We start from the raw sequence: 20,740 nt of genomic DNA on the forward strand, positions 1-20,740 counted from the left end.
TCTCACACAGAGCTTGGAGAAGTGTGAATAATTAAATGCGTATTCACATTCAGTAAGGCAGTGCCATCTGGTAACATCAATTACAATGAAGTATGTACGTATCCTTGGCCCAAGAAACACAAGGAGATTTCAGAAAGTTTACAGAAGAATGGCATTTAAAGATGAACTTATTTTGGTGCAAAAAATGGGAATATGTGAATATAATGTATTTTCAAAAAGTTTGTGGAAACTTAATGAAAAATTATAGCTAGATTTTCATTTTTGCACCAAAATAAGCTTATCTTTAAATTCCATTTTTCTACCAACTTTAAAAAAAATTTATTTGTTTGAGAGGTGGAGTTACAGAGAAAGAGGGGAAGATGAGTGTGAAAGAGGTTTTTCACTCACTGCTTCATTCCCACATGGCAGCAATGATCTGGACTTGGCCTGGCCAAAGCCAGGTACCAGGAACTCCATCTGAGTCTTCCCTGACAATAGCAGGGGTCCAAACACTTGAATCATCTCCAGCTGCATTTCTGGGCTGGTTGGGACATGGAGTAGCTGGGACTCGAACCAGTGTTCAGATGGGATGCTAGTACCACAGTTAGTGGCTTAAGCAGATGTGCCACAATGCTGGCCCCTCCATAGACTTTTTGAAGTACCCACATCAAGATCAGAGCCTCAATAAGTTAGGCTGTACAACTTGAAGGTAATGAATGAAGGACTGTTAGAAATGGCAAAAACTCAGAGAAAAGAGGAGGGAACAATGGCAGAGAGGGTAGGGTGCCTGTGCTGCAGTACATGTACTTAAGCTAAAAAGCTGTTGCCACAAAAACAAGTGGATCAGACCTGGCTCCAGCCCCATGCAAAGATAGATAGGAGGTAGCTATTGAGCAAGTCAGATAGCAAGATAGAAGCATGCAAAGCATACACCGACTCGAGTTTGTGTGTTTATCTGTGATGATAAGAGTTGAAGGCCATCAACTAGTGGTTCAAAATGAAGCTGGATACTATTGGACTGGTGTGGGAAAACGTCAGCACACTGTACAGCGTGATGAACAAGTGACAGGCACAGGACTTGGAGGAGCTAGACAGACAGATGGCAAAGCAGAAGTCCACGAAACAAGCCAGGGTTAGAGCTTACCTCTGTGGCTGGCTCGGCAGGTGCACTATAGGCCCTTGGTTGGGGTTGGGCTGCTTTGAAGACTGACATCAGCAATGCTGGAAAGCCTAGTTTCAACCGAGTTTTGAATAATGTGAATAAAAATAGTACAGCTATTATCAAAAGCACAAAAACCAACAAATGCTGGTCATGTTGTGGAAAAAAGGACCATCCATACACAGCTGGTAAGCACGTTATTTAGTACAACCATTATGGAAAAGAGTGGAGAATTTTCCTTAAGCCAAACCAGAGGTAGCATATGACCCAGTGATCTCAATTCCAGGACTATACCCGAAGGAAATGAATTAGGCCAATGAAAGCATTATTCACAATAGGAAATTCACAGACTCAGCCTAGATGTCCATCAATAGATGAATGGGTAAAGACAATGTGATGTGTGTGTGTGTGTGTGTGTGTGTGTGTGTGTGTGATGGGATATTAGTCAGTCATAAGAAAGAATGAAATTCTGATATTTACAAGATGGATGTGATGAGATCATCACGCGAAGTGAAACAAACCAGGCATCGAAAGATTTTTTTCTGAAGTCTTCTCTATGGGATGATGTGAGCATGGAGAAAAATAGAGAAGGAAATGAGGATATGCACCCCATTATTACTAGTTGTCAATATGTTACCAGTGCTGGAGTTGGGAGGTGGTGGCCACAAATGAGTAAAGAGTAAAATTGACAAAGGAAGAAAAAGACTGTCCAACAATGATGCAGTGCTGTTGGTGTGAAAATTTGGGTACATGCATGTATGAATATATTCAGCCAACCAGAAGGAAAATATAGAGTTACATCTTGTTCTATGGATATGTGGTGTTACAAAAAAGAGTTGCAGAATACTGTGCAGTTTGATTTTATATGTGCATCCACAAACCAACACACAGGTGTCCATGAGGTGCCAGGCACAAGGCAAATCCTCGAGGCTCATGGGTAAATCCAGCTACCTTGGCAGAAGCCTACAGTCAGGCTCTGTGTGCTCTATGGGGTTCTAGTTAGTGAGCACCTCCTGTGTGCCCTTGCTGGGACTGGGACTGCCACTTGGTTTCCTGCAGAGGGGTAGGACATTTATGGATTCCCCAATCTGCCAATGTTCAAGTCCGTTAAACTCAATGGCAGTCTTTGCCAGCACCTGCACAGCTCTGTATACACCACTATGCACATTTTTGTGGTACTGTATTGTTGGGGCATATAAGTGTGTCCATATTCAATATAGACACATTTTTAGGGTTTATTTATTTTTATTGGAAAGGGAGAGTTAGAAGGAGAGACGGCAAGACACATCTTCCATCCATGCTTCTTCTCCAAATGACTGCAATGGCCAGAGGTAGGCTGGGTCAAAGCCAGGAGCCAGGAGACTCTTCTGAGTCTCTCACGTGGGTGGCAGGGCCCCCAAGCACTTGGGCCATCCTTTGCTGTTTTCCTAGGCGGATTAGCAGGGAGATGGATTGGAACTGGAGCAGCTAGAGTCTAACCAGTGGCCTATATGGGATGTTGGTGTTACAGATGAAGGCTTAGCCAGATGTGCCACAGTGCTGGCTTCAATACAGACTTTAAAAAAATTAATTAATGTTATTTTTGGTGATGTTTACATAGTTGAGAAGGATGTGTGCCTATGTGGATCACTGACTAGTGTGGGAACAGTCAAGGCATGGAGGAAAGTGGATGAGACAACTGCCCCCAATTTTCTTTTCCTTTTCCTCTGGTATATGGGTGAAGCAGGGAGAGAAGGGGAGAAGGCCACTCCCAGCAGCCCAACTGCATCAGTACCCGGGGTTGGAGAATGGCCACTTGATGTCATCCTGGGGTCCCTGATATGGAGCATGTTCCAAGGGTACTGCCTAAGTGGCTTTAACAGTTGTGAGATGCTGTTGACTTTGTTGCTCTAAGAATGAGGGAATCCTTCCAAGGTCCATTGGCTGACATAGTTCTGCTTAGAGTCTCCATTCATGCAAACAGTTGCTGTCAAAGCTTGGCTGAGACAGTTGTCCAATTTGTTCTGCCCTCCATGGTACTAGACATCCTCTGCAGGCCTCAATGAGCTGTCATGTCCCCCATGTGCATCTGGGCATGCTGTCCACTGTACAGGCTTCAGCAACCCAGGAGTGCCACTATACAGACATATTTTATAAGACATTTTCCTTCTGCAGTTGTCTGAGCCTACAGGTGGAACACTTGCTAAGCCAGAGGACAGCTTGTATCGCTGTGCTCCGCGTGAACACCCAGGTTCATGGCTCAGTGGGGAATATAGTCTAAATAAGTGCAGAGAGAGGTGTCAGACAGTGAGGACTTAACGAGATAGACAATAGATGGGGAGTGGATCCTTTAGCTAAGGAGTTTGGAGAGACTCCCACATCAGGAGGGGGCACGCAGGTCTTGAATTTCTCCGTGCTTCTTTCCAGGGTGGCATCAACACCAGTATGCGCTATGGAGGCATCTATGTCAAGTCAATTGTTCCTGGAGGTCCCGCCGCCAAGGAAGGGCAGATCCTGCATGGTGAGGGTGGTGTCACGGCGGTAGCCCTGGGTTGGAAACCCTGGACAGCAGCAGGGGGAGGGGGAAGAGGAGGGGACAGCCTCAGATCTTACCCTGCTTCCTCTCCGAAACCTCAGGTGGAATATCTGTCATAGCTCACTGGGGGAGCATGAGGTGGTAGAAAACCCGGAGATGCAAGTTTAGCACATTCTTGTTTAACTTTTATGGGACAAAGTTGTGGTCCCCACTGTAGCCTTCAAGGATGGCTATTCTCCCTGTCTCGGCTTTTCCCTGGGAAGACAGAGCTGGCACTGGGCGGGGACATGGTCAGTCTTCTCTCTGTCCTGACTGTTGTCTGCTCCTCAGAAGGGTTGAAAAAGCTTTTACTGTTCTCTCAATAATTTTGAGTCATAGACTCAAAAATGATACCTTATTGATCCATATTTGCTCTTGAAATTCTGGTGTCCTGAACATCAACCCTATATCCCCGACCTTCTCAAAAAGCAAACAAAAACAAAAACAAAAAACCCAAGAGATATTACATGTTACTCCTGAGCAACCTGAGTGTACTTTCAAATATAGTTTCACAGACAAACAGGAGGGAGGCCAATCTTTGAGCAGACCTGGCTCAAGCCAATTGTGAGCCAGTAATAGGCTTTTACGGCATTAATCTGATGTGTATCTCAGATGGAAGCAGTAAATGTGTTCCAAGAGGGGCCCCTGGGCAGTATCTTGGCACCTCTGCTTCCTGCCTGCTTCTTCCATGCTGCACAGAGGGTGATGGGCAGGGTCCCTCTTGGCAGCTGCAGAAGCCCAGGATGTGACAGGCATCCCCCCTTCGCAGGTGACCGGCTCCTGCAGGTGGATGGCGTGAGCCTGTGTGGCCTCACCCACAAGCAGGCAGTGCAGTGCCTCAAGGGTCCTGGGCAGGTGAGTGCCCCCTTCCTTCTAGAACTTTCCAGAATGTCATCAGCATCAGCAGTTGCCCCAGCTGGGAAGGAGGCCACCTTTCTTCTCTGTTTTATTCTCTTCTGCTTCTTCTCTATTGCCTGCCTGTGGGAAATGCAGGAGGCAGCAGCCAGATGTTTCCTCACCCCCTATAAATAGCTTTGACAAGCCTGCTTGTTGCCTGCCTGGCTCCTGGAATCAGACAGTGGAACAGAGCTGACAGACCAAAGAGCCGGTGATGTCGCCATCCAGGCTGTGCCTCCTACGCCCTGCTGATCAGCAGGTCCATCTGCTCTCGGGCCCTCTCCCCTCCCTCATGCCATCCCTCCCTCCAACTCATGCCCACCTAACCCCAGCTCATGGCATGCCTCACTGCCCTGAGTTCACACCTTCCAGGGCCTGGGCGGGCTTCCCAGGGATTCTTTTGATCTCAGTGATGTAGAAATCTAGGACACCAGAGCTATCCACTCAACTGAGTGCTTTGTTTCTTGCAGTGCTGGCCAGGCATGTCCACTCCACATGTGCTCCTCTGTCTCAGGGTGGAAGCCTTTGATCGCTCTAGGCTCCCTGAGCCATGGAGCTAGCATCACTGGTCAGCAGAGACAGAAAGAATTCCAGCAAAGATTAAATTCTGGTCTCTTTTGTTCCCTTTCCCCAAAACATAGTCTTCTAGTTTATGATGGAGTTTGCTCATAGGTGTGACCTTGGTTGGCAGACCTTGAGATCGGTTATTCAGATCCTTGCTAATGAACTTGGCCAGGGAGGCTGCTTGGATGACCCATGGGAAGTGATGACAGGCAGGGCTTGTCACTCAAGGCGTGGGTGCTGAATGGCAATGTTCGCAGAAGGATGGAAGCAGGGACCAGATGCCTACACGGAAGCCTGGGGTTTCTTGAAAGCTTCTGGGTGCTGTCTGACCACTGAGCAACAGAGGTACCCAGCATTGTGGAGAAGAAGGGTGGGGAATAATGCCAGAAAGGAAGCAGGCAGACTGGCATGGACCTGAGATGCCACGCTTAATGGGCATGAGTTTTAGAGGATACAAAGCGTTAGAGACTTTTAAGAATGTTTATTTTTATTTGAAAGACAGAGCTACATATAGAAAAGTGATCTGCTGGTTTATGCCTGAAAAAGCTGCAGTGGCCTGAGCTGAGCTGATCTGAAGCCAGAAGCTAGGAGCTTCTTCTGGGTCTCCCACATGGGTACAGTTGTCCAAGGACTTGGGTCATCTTTTGCTGCTTTCCTAGGCCATAACCAGGGAGCCAGATTGGAAGTGGAACAGCCAGGACTTGAACCCATGTGGGACGCTAGCATCAGGAGGAGAGGATTAGCTTGTATGCTACCATGTTGACCTTGACATTGGAGATTTTTAATTAAGGCTGTGGCACTTGCAATTAAATCCATCTATCAGCCACGATGGGGTGGGCCAACAGAGCTGGAGATACTGTGATTCAGCAAACTGAGTTAACTGGGGTCCCTCAGCATTGGCAGTAGGAGAGGAAACCATGGAAGAGGCTATGGAAAATTTGTGAATTGTAGAAAGCAGATGGATATTGGGAGGGCAGAAGGGGAAGAGCTGGACCCCTTCAGGGCTAGTCTCTGGCAGGTAATGGGTGGTTCTCTGTTCCCAGGGAGTGAAAGGCAAAGGAGGCCCGTTTTAGGAAGGGAGGGAGCAGAGATGGTGAGCGAGGAGTGGAGAGAGAAGGCGCTGAGCACTGCATCTGCCAGATTGGCCGTACACATGTTCCCTCCAGCTGCACTTGTCTAAAGGTGCGGTGGGAAATCTAGGTCTAGATCTCAGCAAATGGGAGAATCTGGAGATTTCAAATTGACATTCACATGAAACCGCTTACCCAAAAGAATCAGACAAGGGAGAAGCATTTGCAGTGCGAAGGGTGCCCCTTTGGGCTGTGCTCTCAAGTGTCCGCCCTTCCTTCCAGGTTGTGAGACTGGTCTTAGAGAGGAGAAGCCCTGGGACTGCGCAGCAGTGTCCTTCTGCTGGAGACAGAGCCGGAGACCAACACCCTGCGGTTTCCGTGGTAACAGCCTTGCCTGGCAGGCCCACGAGCTGTGTCCCGGTGACAGATGGTGAGGGGAGAGAGAATTGAGAGTTACCATTGTCATGTTGTCACATGCCGCTTCTGCATTGTCAAGCTTCCCCAAAAGTGAACAGCGGTGACCACTGGTGGAGGTGGGATGCCTGGCTTTCAGCTGCCTTGGGAGCCAGCCTAATTGGCTGTGGCCCCTGAAACACCAATGCATTGTCCTCAAAAGATGACTAGTGCAGCTCTGCCCCCGAGCCTCCCACCCCTGCCACCTTGTCTTGAACTGCTAGCACTGCTTCTGTGTAAGAATTTGGGGGGGGGCAGGGAGCCTAGTGGAAGAATGCTCATTTTCTGCACTTTTGGCTCTGCCTTCCAGCAAAGGCATTTATTCATCTGAGCACTGATGAGACGGGCTGGGAGGGAGGGAGCAGGGATCTGGGCTTAGTACCAACAAACCTGTGATCCGTTTGGAGGGGCACAATCAGCCAGCAAGACTGGGTTGCTTCTTTTCCCACCCTTGGGATCTTTTTTGCAGGGAGTGGGGTTGGGGACCGGGGGAAGGCAGCTCAGAAGACTTGTGTTTCCTCTGTACATCAGGATCTGAAGCTTGGCCACCTTAGTGGTCCCATTGTCCAGATGACCCTGTCTTGCTGCAGAAGGTGTAAGGCATAAGGCGGGTGAACTATAAGGAAGCAAGCCAAAGGCACAGTGGGGGATGGATGGGAACAGAAGAGGGACACTCATGTTTCAATCAAGTCTGTTTCATTTCCCCACCTCTCTGTACCATTTCTTGGGACATTGTGGAAGCTGACCACTCCATAAGCTGGAGGCCAGTGGGGCACAGGTGGGATTGACAAGGCTACATATCTCCACCTGTCCCTTGTTCTGGTCAGTTAGGTCTGACCAGGGAGAGCTCTGTCCCTCTGTACATCAGCTGCCAGCTGACTTAGTAAACAGACTGGAGAAGGCCAGAATCTGGTTGATAAACTTCCTAATAGACTGCGTCCATCTTGGGTGCTGGGGAGGAGAGAGGTCAGTCTATATAGCCACATTTGTCCACCTAGATGGCCACCATTGTCTCTATGGTCCTGTTGGACAGGTTTTAATTTGATTTGGAGCATATTACAATAGGATTAGGTGGTATATGACAACAAGTTTTGCTAAATGCTGGGAGCATGTTATGTCTATACAGACTGTGCCTTCATTAATTTAGTTGGCTGTGTGCAATTGTGCTGTCCAGTATAGTTACTGCATGCTTCGTGTGACCATTGAATATTTAACAATTGGCCAATCAGGCTGGGTCAACTAAATGCTGGAGTCTGAAGACTTGGTTTGTAAGCACGTACAATATCTCAGGATCTTTGTATTATATCATTTTAGATAGGTTAGGTTAAAGAAATTACCAAAGGCTTTTTTTTCCCGTTTCCCTTTACATTCTAAATTTTTTCTTACAAAAATTTATTTATTTGGAAGGTAGAATTACAGAGATGTCCTTCACTTGCTGGTTTACTTCTCGAATGGCCACAACGGCTGGGACAAGCCAAGGCCCGAGCCAGGGTCCTGGCACCCCATGTGCATCCCCTGTATTGCTGACAGGGTGCAAACACTCAGATAATCCTCCACTGATTTCCTAAGAAGCATTAATAAGGAGCTGGATCGGAAGTGGAGTAGCTGGGACTCGAACCGGCACTCAGGGGTGCTGGTGTTGCAAGTGGTGGGTTAACCTGTGGCACCACAATGCCGATCCCTCCTTTTGTTTATTTATTTAACACAGTTACGTGATAACTTAGAGGCATTTTACTCCTGCAGCTCGGGGTGGCACTGATCTGTAATGGATCTATCGGACACGATTATACATGTGAGCGAGTGGAATCTTTATGTAAAGCAGAAATGTTTTTGCTTCCTTGGCAGTTTGCATTCTCATGCTGTGTCCTGAAGGATTTGTGTTTCTCAGCATCCCATAGTACAGGTCCCAAGTTCGAAGTCAAACTGAAGAAGAACACCAACGGTTTGGGATTCAGTTTCGTGCAGATGGAGCGAGCGACCTGCAGCCACCTGGGGAGTAATCTCGTGAGGATCAAAAGGCTCTTTCCGGGGCAGCCAGCTGAGGAACATGGGGCCATCGCTGTGGGTGACATCATCCTCGCAGTGAATGGAAGGTCTACAGAAGGCCTTATCTTCCAGGTACTGGGGGTCTTACGGAACACAGTTGTGGCTGCAAGCTGACCTTGGCCAGGCATCCTTCAGGGTTGTTCACTGGAGGGGATTCTCTGTGATCTTGAACGCCATACCTGGAGCCAGGACTTGGATCACACAAAGGCAGCAATTGGCAAGACATTGCCATATTCAGTTGTCTGTCTCCATGACCTTGATTGAGCCTTGCTTCTTGGCTCACTGGTAAAACTGGTGATGAGCCTGTGGTTTTCGTGTTGACTGAAGGTCTCTGGGCACGTGGTCTGCGAGGCTGGAGTGGGGTCGCATCTGCTCTCCTCTGCTAACCTTGCAACTTTCCGCTCCCATCCCCAAAAGATCTATTTATTTTACTTGAAATTCAGCATTACAGAGAGAGGGGGAGAGACAAAGAGGGAGAGATCTTTCATCTGATGGCTCACTTCCCAATTGGTCACAATGGCCAGAGCTAGGCTAGTTAGAAGCCTGGAGTCAGGAGCTTGTTCCAGGACTCCCACATGGATGCAGGGCTCAAGGCCTTGGGCCATCTTTCACTGTTTTCCCAGGTCATTAAGAGGGACCTGAGGGTTTGGTGTGGTAGTCCAGAGGTTAAAGTTCTTGCCTTGCATGCAATTGTGTGTGCATTGGGATTTCATGTGGGTGCAGGTTCATGTCCTGGCTGCTCCATTTCCCATCCAGCTCCCTGTTTGTGCCCTGGGAAAGCAGTGAATGATGGCCCAAAGCCTTGGGACCCTGCACCCACTTGGGAGATTTGCAGAAAGCTCCTGGCTCTAGGCTCTTGGCTTTGGATTGGCTCAGCACTGGTTATTGCACTGGCCACTTAGAGTGAACCAGCAGACAGAAGATCTTTTTCTCTGTTTCTCCTTCTCTCTGTATATCTGCCTTTCCAATAAAAATAAATAAATATTTTAAAAATATATTTATTTTCATTGGAAAGGCAGATATACAGAGAGAAGGAGAGACAGAGAGGAGGATCTTCTGTCAGATGGTTCACTCTCCAAGCAGCTGCAATGGCTGGAGCTGAGCCAATCCGAAGCCAGGAGCCAGGAGCTCTTCTAGGTCTCCCACACGGGTGCAGGGTCCCAAGGCTTTGGGCTGTCCTTGACTGCTTTCCCAGGCCACATGCAGGGAGCTGGATGGGAAGCAGGGCCACCGGGATTAGAACTGGCACCCATATGGGATCCTGGTGCGTTCAAGGCGAGGACTTTAACCACTACACTATCGTGCCAAACCCGAAAATAAATATTTTTTAAAGGGGGAAGCTGGATTGGAAGTGGAGCAGCTGGTACTTGAACTGGTACCCATATGGGATGTTGGCATGGCAGATGGAGGGCTAGCTTGCTAACCACTGAAATTTACCCACATTTACAATTTTTGACCCATGCTTCTACTCAAAAAGCTGCATGTGTGTGAGGGGGAGAGGAAGACTCCTTTCAATGGTAACAGCCCCAAATCTCAAGAAAACTTTGCAGATATGAGTTAGAATCCTGGTAATAATGGAGTAAGTCAAGGAGAGCTCAGTACAGGTGTGATTAGGTTATGGGCAAGCTCAGGGGAGCCTAACCATAGGGGGTAACAGTCTCCTGAGCCCAGAGCAGGCCAGAAAAGAGCAATTACCTAGTCCTTGGAATTGAGAGAGCAGCTGGCGAAAGGGACTCCCTGACACAGGTTGTGACATTAGTCAAGGGACCTGAGAGTCCTGTAGCAGACCTGAGGGGAGGAAGTCAGAAAGCGACACTGAGCTTCCTCTCCTCCCTGCAGGCGATCCCTGTCCAGGCTCCTCCTGGCAGAACCCAGCAGGAAGCAACCTCTTGCCCCATGAATTGTGACAAGAAGGATAGGTAGATGTGGGGGCACAGCCCGGGCAGACTCAGAGATTACGGCGAGGTGCAAACAGACAAGAAAGCAGCAGGGGCTGCTGTGAAAGCGCATGTGCGATGCTAACCCTGGGAGCCAGGATGGAGGGCTTTCTGAAGGAGGCCTGGGTGTCTGCCTCAGTGGCGCTGAAGCAGGGGACAGTTGGCCAAGTCCAATGATGCCGAGGGATGCTATTGGCCTCTAGAGACCAGCGATACTGCTAACTATCCTAGAAGGCACAGGGCAAATGTCCTAACACCTTAGTGCTGCTAAGCGGTTGAAGAATTTGTCTCTGATAGGAAATAGGAGCTGTCAAGGCAGGCTGGAGCTCCTGGGCATGAAGAAGGTGGCTTGGAGCAATGGTGCAGCATGCTGGGAATTTAGCATGTGGATGCAATGGGGAGCAGGTGGGAGAGACAACAAGCTGGGGTGAGAGGCAGCAGCAGTTATGAGCAGATTCTGTGCTAGGCTTTGGAACTCACACCTAGAGCAAGGTGAACCAGAAAGGTGAACAGCAGGAGGAAAAAGGGACCTGGTCATCTCTGCATCTTGGGAAGACCACCCTGTGCAATGTGGAGCAAGGTGGGTGAAGGGACACAGGATGTGACAGGAGCAGTGAGGAGGACTCCATGGAATCAGAGAGGAGAGTGTCCAAGCCTTGGCAGCCTTTGGAGGCCGAGAAGGTGGCATCCGTATGGGGAGGGGAGCGGGGAGAGAAAGGAGATTGCAAAGAGAACAGCCATTGGTTTGAGTCCCTCTTTCTCTGGCTGAAAGGAGGCTTTGCTTTGGTGGATGTTGCCCCAGTGCCCTGCATAGCCTCTGTAGGGGTTGCAAGCCACTAGTCCTGGAAACTTAAACTTGGCAAAGTCATGCCTGTGGTGGAGTTTTCCGAAGCCCCACTGGAGGTGAGAACCTGATCAAGGGGAGGGGGTGAGGAGCCACACATGGGAGACCATGGGGCGCTGCCTCAAGATTTCACCATTGGGGCTGGGTTTCTCACAGGAGGTGCTCCACCTGCTGCGAGCGGCCCCAGAGGAAGTCACGCTCCTCCTGTGCCGACCCTCTCCAGGTGTACTGCCTGAGGTGGAGCCGGGATGGCAGGTAAGATGGGTGCCTCCGCCATCCTTACCTGGGGGATAGGAGGCGGTGCTATGCAGAATGTGCGGCTTTCAACTGCAGGGCAGACTGTTTTGCACAAGAAGGTTGAGCAATGACAATAAGTCTCAGCAGGTGTCACAATGAGAACCTCAGACACCAACAAGGGTGGAAGCATTGGAAGAGAATTGCATTTAGAGATGTGAGGAGGAGACCCAAGAAAGGCCATCTGTTTCCCAAAGAAAATGAAAGCGAAATGTTACTGGAGGTGGATAGTCACTGTTTTCCATTTTGGTTTCTTGTTCTCATATTTATTCAGATTTCACAAATGCAGTCATCCTCACTTATCCATTGGAGGGATGATGTCAAGGCCCCCATGGGTGCCCAGGACCACAGGCGGCACTGAACCCCACATCTCCTGGGTTTTTACCTATGTGCCCTGCAGCACTGTCACACAGTGATAAAATTCATCTATCCTTCCATGCCCTTATGCCCCAGTGACTCCTTCACCTCACTTCTCTTGTGCCCTGGGGCCACTGTGATGTACAATAGGGTGGCTTCAGCACAGGCATCATGGTGTGCACTGCCTGGTAACCGAGCTGACCGAGAGAAGAATGACATATTCAGTGGAGATGTGCTGGATGAAGGCATGTCTCACTTTCTGGGTGGGGCAAAGGACATTGTAGAGTTCATCATTGCTGTCCAGAATGTCGTGTAACTTAAAACTAACTCTGGAATGTTCTTCTTAGTATGTTGGTGGTTGCCTGGGAATAAGGAATAGGCGAGCTCTACTGTGTCTGTCACCAACACATAAATCACACTTTCATTAGGAGCTTCCACTTTGCCTGAGCAAAGGTGCTTAGAGACAGGGTTGGGTGCGTAGTGAGTGCCTAGAGGGAGAACGCGCAGGAGCTGGGAATCCCAGGAGAGTGAGACTGACTCCCAAGGCCAGTGCTTGATTGCTCTAAGCTACAGTCACATGAGGAAAAGTTCTTTTCTGTTCACAAAGCATTTCTTAGAGTTTGCTCTGTGTGTACCAGTGGAGCCCATATTTATTTGGATATCTTTTAATAGACACCTGTGGCCTCGATAGACAAAGACTTATCCAGGATAGCACCAACTGACCCAGAGCTGAGTTCCGACCTGGAGCAGAAGGAGAGCTGGCCAGACAGCACCTCCTTGGACACATGGGAAGGCCCCAGCCTTACACCTGAGCCTTTCCACAATGCTATCAGAGTGACTCAAGGGTGCCAAGAAAGAGAGAGACCCTGGCCCAGATCCTCAACACACCTGCTGGAGTCCCAGCCTCACTTATGCGGCCTTCACCGAGAGAGAGACGCCCCGGTGTTGGCTACAGCATTGGAAAAGGACATGAGGCAACGCTGCTATTCTGCCTCTGAGCTCAGGAGACTTGGAAGGTAAGCCTCACCTTGTGTGCAGACCTTTTGTGGATGACTCAGCTTGCATCACAGTCAAGCCATCCAGTGGTGATGTTCAGACACCTGCTGTGCCATCACTGTTCTGGGTGTTAGCAGGGTTGGCAGAAGCAAGGGAGGCACAGGCTCTGGAGCCACACCTTGCGATATGTGTGGGAGACAAGCCAACCATGACTACAATGATCCCCAGTGTATACCGGAAGCTACGGATGACAGACCTTGGCCTTTCTCTCAGGACATAAACCTTTGCATCCATCTTGGCCTCTTTCTCTTAAAAAAGATTTACTTATTTTAAGAAGAGAGAGAGAGAGAGAAATCTGCTGACTCACTTCCCAAATAGCCACAACACCCCAGGCTGGGCCGGGCTGAAGCCAGAAGCCTGGAGCACCATCCCAATCTCTCCATGTCCATGGCAGCGAACCAGTCACCCAAGCTGCCCTCCCAGGTGCATGAGCAGGGAGCTGGATTGAAAGCACAGCTGGAATTCAGACCAGTATCCACATGAGATGCTGGCATTGTAGGCGGTGGCTTAACGCACTGTACCACAACATTGACCCCATACCTGCAGCTTTCACATCCATGGGTTCAAACCCCCACCCCGACACACACACACACTGTTGCTCCTGCCCTGTACATGCTTGTATTCCCTAAATATTACAGCACAACAAGTATTTGTACAACATTTGCATTGCTTCATGTATTATAGGTCACCTAGAGATCATTTAAAGCATACAGAAGGATGTATAATTTGCAGATGCTACACCATTTACTGTAAAACACTTGAGCATTGGCAGGTGTGTTAGTATCTGAAGGGGTTTCTGGAACTGATACCCAGTGGACACTCAGGGACCACCCCAGGAGTGGAGTGGCACACTTAGACCCGGGGAATGCTGAGACAGACAGACGCTAGGCATCCTGTCCTTAAAAGCATGCATAGTGTCCCAAAGAGCACTGTGCAGGCATACAGAACCCAAACTATCAGCAAGGTAGAATAGGATAGCGAACCTATCTGTCCTGGAAAGAGGCACACACAGGTGTGTCAGGGTTTCCTTTGTTGCATTCTAGGCAATAAAGCAATAAAGGAAATACTACAGAGGGCAGTGCTGCCTGAGGACAATCGTCGGCATGACCTTGTAGGACATACTCAGAAAACTGTACTTGCCTGTGAGAACAGGGCTGGAGTTCGACTCTGTGAGAACAGGGCTGGAGTTTGGATGGGGGCTCTGAGAGCAGAGCTGTAAAGGGGCTCTGAGCTTTGATACAAGCTGGGAATGTCACTTGCCACTTGCTTTTAACATGCTATAGTCAGTAGATGTCAACATTGTAGGTATCTAATTGCTAGTGTAGGCACTCAGCATTTCCTTCCTGGAATCCCAGAGCCTTAGCTGGCCCCCGTAGCATGAGCTGCTGTCCTTCCCTACCAGGCGCTCTGCAACATCTGTAACATCCTCCAGGAAGGGGCCCCCGCTCATGCTCTACCACGGAAGCCCGCTTATCTTCACGCAGCTGTTGATCAGCATTTCCTTGGATGAGGGATGACGAGGCCACTTCACTCTTGGAATCTGCAAGTCCTTACCTTTAGGGCACTCATTTGGAGAACATCACGACTCTCTGCTTTTTTTCTCTGAATCCAGTTAAATTTGGCTGAGGGTCCCCTGCTTGCAAGAGAACACCAGATGTCCCAAGTCTGTCTGCCTTGGAGGGACTTGCGCCTCTCTAGAGTCACACAAGGCTCCCCATGGCTTGGTCCAGAGCATTCCCACGGAGCCACTGGTCTTTGGCATTACCCAGCACCTTGCGGCCCTGGCAGCCTTGCTGTTGCCACTGCAGGCGCTCTCCATGGCCAACACCTCTCCCTTCCTCTTGCCTCCCTGTGATGAGTACATTCTGTCCCTTCTCATTTCCTGGCAGCATTTCCGCCTTATTTTCTCTCCCTCCACTGGTTGAAAGGACTCAAATCATTTCAGCTTCTTCTCCAACAGATTAGATTGCGTTTATCCACACATAGTTAGTGATTGCCCCCTACAGGAACAAAAGTGTAAGACGTCTGGCTGTGGTGCAACATGTCTAGCTGCCTGGGGACTGACTTTTCTGAGTTTGAACCTTCCCAAGTGCACATGAGAGCCAGGATACCTTCAAAGGAAGAAAATACACATGCAGACCCTTATCACAGCTCCTCGAACGCAGCACAAACTCCATTTCTTTCCATTTGCTAGGTTGTTTCCAGTTAAGGAATAGGTCCCATTAACTGAAAATCCCAGCAATTATTGCCAGCTCACCATCTGCCAGATGGCTACTTCCTACTGCCAGATGGTTGCCAGCACCCCAGCAAACCCTGAGCATTCATAGAGAAGATTACGTTTTCCTTCTCCTTCCCCATTCTCTGAATCACTGCACTCTGTAGCAGAGACTGGACCCCGCTGTGTAGATATACGTACAGCAGGGCTCTGCATTTCCAAGGAAGGAAGTTGGGATGGTATGCCAAATGGGAAAGGCTGGACCAAGCTGAAGCCAGGAGCCGGGAACCAGGAGCTTCCTCTGGGTCTCTTCCAGGGCTGCAGGGGCCCAAGGACCCAAGCCATCCTCCACTACTTTCCTAGGCCACAGAGAGAGAGATGGATCAAAAGTGGAGCAAATGGTGTCCATATGGGATACTGGTGCTGCAGGCAGAGAGTTAGCCTGATATGCCACCATGCCGGTCCCAGCCTTTTCTCTGTCTCTTTCAACACACACACACACACACACACACACACACACACACACACGGCTTCAAAAGTTCATATAAGATGCATATAATGAGAAAAATTGCATACCCTCAAAAATCTTTGTACCAAAATAAGCAACCTTTAGTTCTGTTCTCCACGAACCCTTTGAAGCTGCCTTCTGTATATTTCTGTACCTTTGGCTTACACATGTAGTAGTTGAATTCACACAAGTGAATTGTGTGTATATTTTACAAAGTACCACACTGTAGAAGTATGACGTAAGTCTCCAACACCATTTCACAGCCCAAAAATGAGACAGAAGTCCTTGCAATGCCCCTTGACGTTACTGACACCTTTTGGTGGGAGGGTGCTCGTCCCGAAATAGCAGATGATTTTGAAGAGGTCAAAGGTCAGGCAAAACAGCAGTGTCAGAGTCATGAGGCTGACCTGTGAGCAGAGCTGGGATGGGAAGAGAGGTTTGCCAACTAACAAGGGATGAAAATCCAGAGGAGCAAGAAACCCAACCAATCCAGTGAAGAAAGGGGCGGAAGGATCTGAACACAAGAAATACAAATGACAAACAGATACAGAAAGAAGAATGCTCCACGTCACCACTCCTCAGGGAAACAAATGCAAAATGTCTGTCTCCCCCCCCCCGCCCCCGCAAAGCACAAATAATCAATGCTGATGAAGATACGGAGAAAAGGGAACCTTCCATACTCATGGTGGGAATGTACAGACTCTGGGGAAAACTAGAGCTGTAAGTGCACTGTGATCCAGCAGTCCCCCTATGGGGTGTATGTCCAAAGACAGGAAATCAAACCAAAGGGACACCTGCTCCCTGGAGCTCAGTTAGCAACAGCCAAGGTGCGGAATCAGCCAAGATGTCCATCATCAGAAGAATGGGTCAAGAAAATGTGGTATGTACAGAGAGATAAAATGGACTGTTATGTACGCACAGCAAGAATGAAATCCTGTCATTGGCAGCAAAATACATGAAAGTGAAGGACTATATATATACATATACACACATATATCACACACATATATACACACATATGTATATACATACATTTTTTTGTTTTTAATGATACAGTTCCACAGGCTTGGAGATTTCCCCATTCCCTCTCCCACACACTTTCCAGCCCTATATTATTACAACAGTATAGTCCTTCTGCAACAGTTACAAGTGCATCATTCTGCTACTTCAGTGTATCATGACATTGTAGGTTATAGACGACGTTAGAGAAATCTAGCATGTTCTTGTCAAGATCTACTTAACAGTTTCATTGGGAGTGAAGGACATTATATCAAGTGAACTAAACCAGACTCAGAAACACACATATTGCATGTTCTCCCTCACAGGTGAAAGCTAAATGTTTCAGTCTGAACATAGGATGGTGATGGCTGGAAGCTGGAAGGAGTGAGGAGGGATGGAGCAAAGTTGGGTAACAGGCTGTAGACAGAAGGAGTAGGTTCCTACTGTTACACAGCATGGTGACTGCAGTTTACAATAACCCAAATTATACCTTTTTGAGCAAACAGAAGAGAGGAACTCCACAACAAGGAAAGTGATCAGTACACATGACACACATGTGTTGAAATGTCACACCATACCTCAGAAATATGCACTACTATTGTCCGTCAACATTTTAAAAAATTTAAAAAGCATAATAAATACAGCATTTTGAAAATGTTTAGAAATGTTAAGTTCATTTTGATGCACAGATTTTCTTTCTTTCTTTTATTTATTTTTATTGGAAAGGTAGATTTACAGAGAGAAAGATCTTCCACCCGCTGATTTACTCTCCAAGTGGCTGCAATGGTCGGAGCTGAGCTAATCCAAAGCCAGGAGCCAAGAGCCCCTTCTTGTTCTGCCATGAGGGTGCAGGGTCCCAAGGCTTTGGGCTGTCCTCCACTGCCTTTCCAGGCCACAAGCAGGAAACTGTAAGGGAAGTGGAGTAGCTGGAATACGCACCAGCACCCATATAGGATCCCAGAGTGTGCAAGGCGAGGACTTTGGCCACTAGGCTACCATAGTAGGTCTGGTGCACAGGTTTTTGAAATTCACAAACGTTTTTCAGAACACACATTCCCATGAACGTTTGAAGACTCCTCATTTGCATGGATTTCACCTTTCCCCACACCAAAGTAAACTTGTCTTTTAATTTTGTTTCCCATGAGCTTGTTGAAGTGGCCTCGTGTAGGTGACGAGTACAGGTTTATCAACTGAGCTTTAAATTCAGCAGCCCTTTGAGCCTCTTTATTTTGTTGTGTGAACCACGTGCAAATCTCACCTACCAGACCGTAAATGGAGCCTGCGGGGAAAGACCAAGGTTCCCAGCTGCACCATCAGAGGCTAGCAGGGACGCCAGAGCAGGATCCTATGCTGGAGAGCTGGAGAAGGCTGAGTCTGAGACACCAGACTCCAAATGTCTTGGGGGTTGAAGCACAAAGAAACAGAACAAGTGCAATACCTTAGTGCCTCAAGCTTGGAATGGTGCCTCCTACTAACTTGACTTCCTGAAAGATGCAGATGGGTTTGGTGGCCCATGTCTTTCAAGGCCAGGACAGCTATCCGGGGTGACTGGACCTGGTGTCTTCTCGCAATAGATCATCTTGTGGCAAGCAGAGCCTGCAGAACAATGTCGCTAATCTCAGGGCTGAGCTGGGTTCCTTCCTTCCTTCCTTCCTTCCTTCCTTCCTTCCTTCCTTCCTTCCTTCCTTCTTCCTTCCTTTTTTTACAGATTTATTCATTTTTATTGGAAAGTCAGATATACACAGCAAAGGAGATACAGAAAGAAAGATCTTCTTCTGCTGCTTCACCTCTTAAGTGGCTGCAATGCTCAGAGCTGAGCCAGTCTGAAGCCAGGAGCCATGAGCTTCCTCTGGGTCTCCCATGCGGATGCAGGGTCCCAAAGCTTTGGGCCATCCGCTACTGCTTTCCCAGGCCACAGGCAGGGAGCTGGATGGGAAGTGGAGCAGCTGGGATTAGAACTGGTGCCCATATGGGATCCCGTGCATGCAAGTTGAGGACTTTAGCCACTAGATTACCGTGCTGGACCCTGAGCTGGATTTCTATGGACACAGACATGAACAAGCTGCAGGACGTGGTGAAGACCCTGGTTCTGGGTCCCTCTGCCAGCCGGTGTAGGAGAGATGGCTGAGCAGGGAGCCTGCAAGGGGGCCCACACTCTCTGGGGCCCTGTTTGCCTCTTTTCCTGGCACGCCACCTGCTGAAACACCTGCTTTGCTCTGAAGAAATGCCACCTCCTGTGTCCCAATCCTTGAGTCTCTAAAACAGACTCTGCCTTAAAATGCACACGGGCCTTCTCACTGTATCTTGGCTTGTTCACCTTTCCCCACTTCCCAGGCCAAAGCTCCCAGGGCAGCCTGGGAGTGGGGAAGGAAAGGCCGTCATGGTCCCTGACCTGCCGTGGGATGATGGCCGGGATTTCACCAGCCTTGCCTCTTGCCTCTCACACTAACAGCTTCCCTAGGTCGCTGCCCAGGCAGCGTTAGTAGCCAAACCAAAGAGTAAGGAGCTAAGTCAGTGGAGATGAGGAGGGTGGGAATATGGCGGCAGAAGATGATGATGGGCAGTGTGATGGCAGTAATGGCGGATGGCCATTGTCACCTGCGGCTCTGCCACAGAGCTTAGCATCATCGAGTTTGCCCTAAGTCTAGGGCTGAGCAACAGGTGGATTTCCCATTGTTTTGTGGATGTCCTCTCTGTATATATGAAAATGTACACATTGTGGTCCGCACACGATTCAGCCATGTACTTTATGTTATCAAACCTGTTTTCCTTCTGTGAGCTCAGCAATTAGATTTTTTATCCCTGAAGTTTCCTCTTACAGCATAAAATTTCTTCTTCATATCCAAGTGTGTGTGTGTGTTTCCATGAGACATGCTCCTGCATGGTCCCTGAAGCTCTCACGAGAGTCCAGGCCCTGGACCGCTGGGGGAGCTTGTGGCTTCTAGGAGGATGCAGAGCTAATTTTAAGAGGCAGGGGCACTGTAGGCCAGGAGACTGGCAAGTCCCGGCACCTAACGAAGCCAGTCCATCGGTCAGGGGGACGGGAGGCTGAGGTGTTAGAAAGTGTGTGGTTGCTGTCACACTCCATCTGTATATGCTTGTCTCTTAGACGGTCCTTCTCATCTTCTCTAAGCAGACTCACCAGAGGCCTCTTCTGAGCACCTTCTCTGACTGTCTGCGTCACCGTGTGTGTGTGCGGATTGCCTTTTCTAACCCATGGCCTGTGTGGGAAGCTGGGGGCAGAGGCTTCCTCGCTTGCACCTGCAGTCACGCTACCAGCCAATGAACTTCACCGTGCTGCTGCTTCCTGTGTTCTTCCTATGTCATGGACAGTCGATGTTACTCCAGCAACTGTCCTCTCTGGACAGGCACACATTCAGCACACAGCCGGGGGACCTGGTATCTATACGACTGCTTTAAAAGTTGCCTGCTTGGTTTGCCCCCTTCTCTGACGCTTTCTCATTCCTCTGCTGAAACGTTAGTCACCACTGTGTCTGTGACAGCATCTCACACTCCTGCACCAGGGAACCACAGAAGGGTGGAATCTGAAGCGTCTAACGGAAGTGGCGCATCCATCTCATATGCTTCTTGTTTTTCAAATAACAAACTGATGCTCCCAATATGTCAGTAGCCTTCCCGGGGATGACAGACTGTAAGTGGAGTGAGAACTGTAGTTATAGCTCTTTTCCATGCTGTCCCCTCCTGGTCTCCTGGGCTTGGGAAGGTGCCCTCCCACCCCTGCCATCAGCTCCTGTAATGCTCGGGGTTGCCATCACCATAGCATGTGCTCCCACCTGGACAGTAACAT

At 48.9% G+C, this 20,740-nt stretch overlaps 1 protein-coding gene across 1 annotated transcript in view; it reads left to right on the forward strand.

Annotated features, from left to right (window-relative positions):
* Nucleotides 1–20,334, forward strand: part of FRMPD2 (FERM and PDZ domain containing 2) — a 79,259-nt gene extending 58,925 nt beyond the window's left edge. Inside the window, exons 21-27 of the mRNA XM_058671414.1 lie at nucleotides 3,545–3,638; nucleotides 4,462–4,547; nucleotides 6,506–6,653; nucleotides 8,580–8,794; nucleotides 11,660–11,758; nucleotides 12,827–13,170; nucleotides 20,042–20,334. Of these exons, the coding sequence (XP_058527397.1) occupies nucleotides 3,545–3,638; nucleotides 4,462–4,547; nucleotides 6,506–6,653; nucleotides 8,580–8,794; nucleotides 11,660–11,758; nucleotides 12,827–13,170; nucleotides 20,042–20,090 (1,035 nt within the window). The 3' untranslated portion in view covers nucleotides 20,091–20,334. The remainder of the gene's footprint in view (nucleotides 1–3,544; nucleotides 3,639–4,461; nucleotides 4,548–6,505; nucleotides 6,654–8,579; nucleotides 8,795–11,659; nucleotides 11,759–12,826; nucleotides 13,171–20,041) is intronic.
* The last annotated feature ends 406 nt before the right edge of the window (nucleotides 20,335–20,740 follow it).

The sequence above is a fragment of the Ochotona princeps genome, chromosome 13 (genome assembly GCF_030435755.1).
Source record: "Ochotona princeps isolate mOchPri1 chromosome 13, mOchPri1.hap1, whole genome shotgun sequence".
NCBI classification, from domain to species: Eukaryota; Metazoa; Chordata; class Mammalia; order Lagomorpha; family Ochotonidae; genus Ochotona; species Ochotona princeps.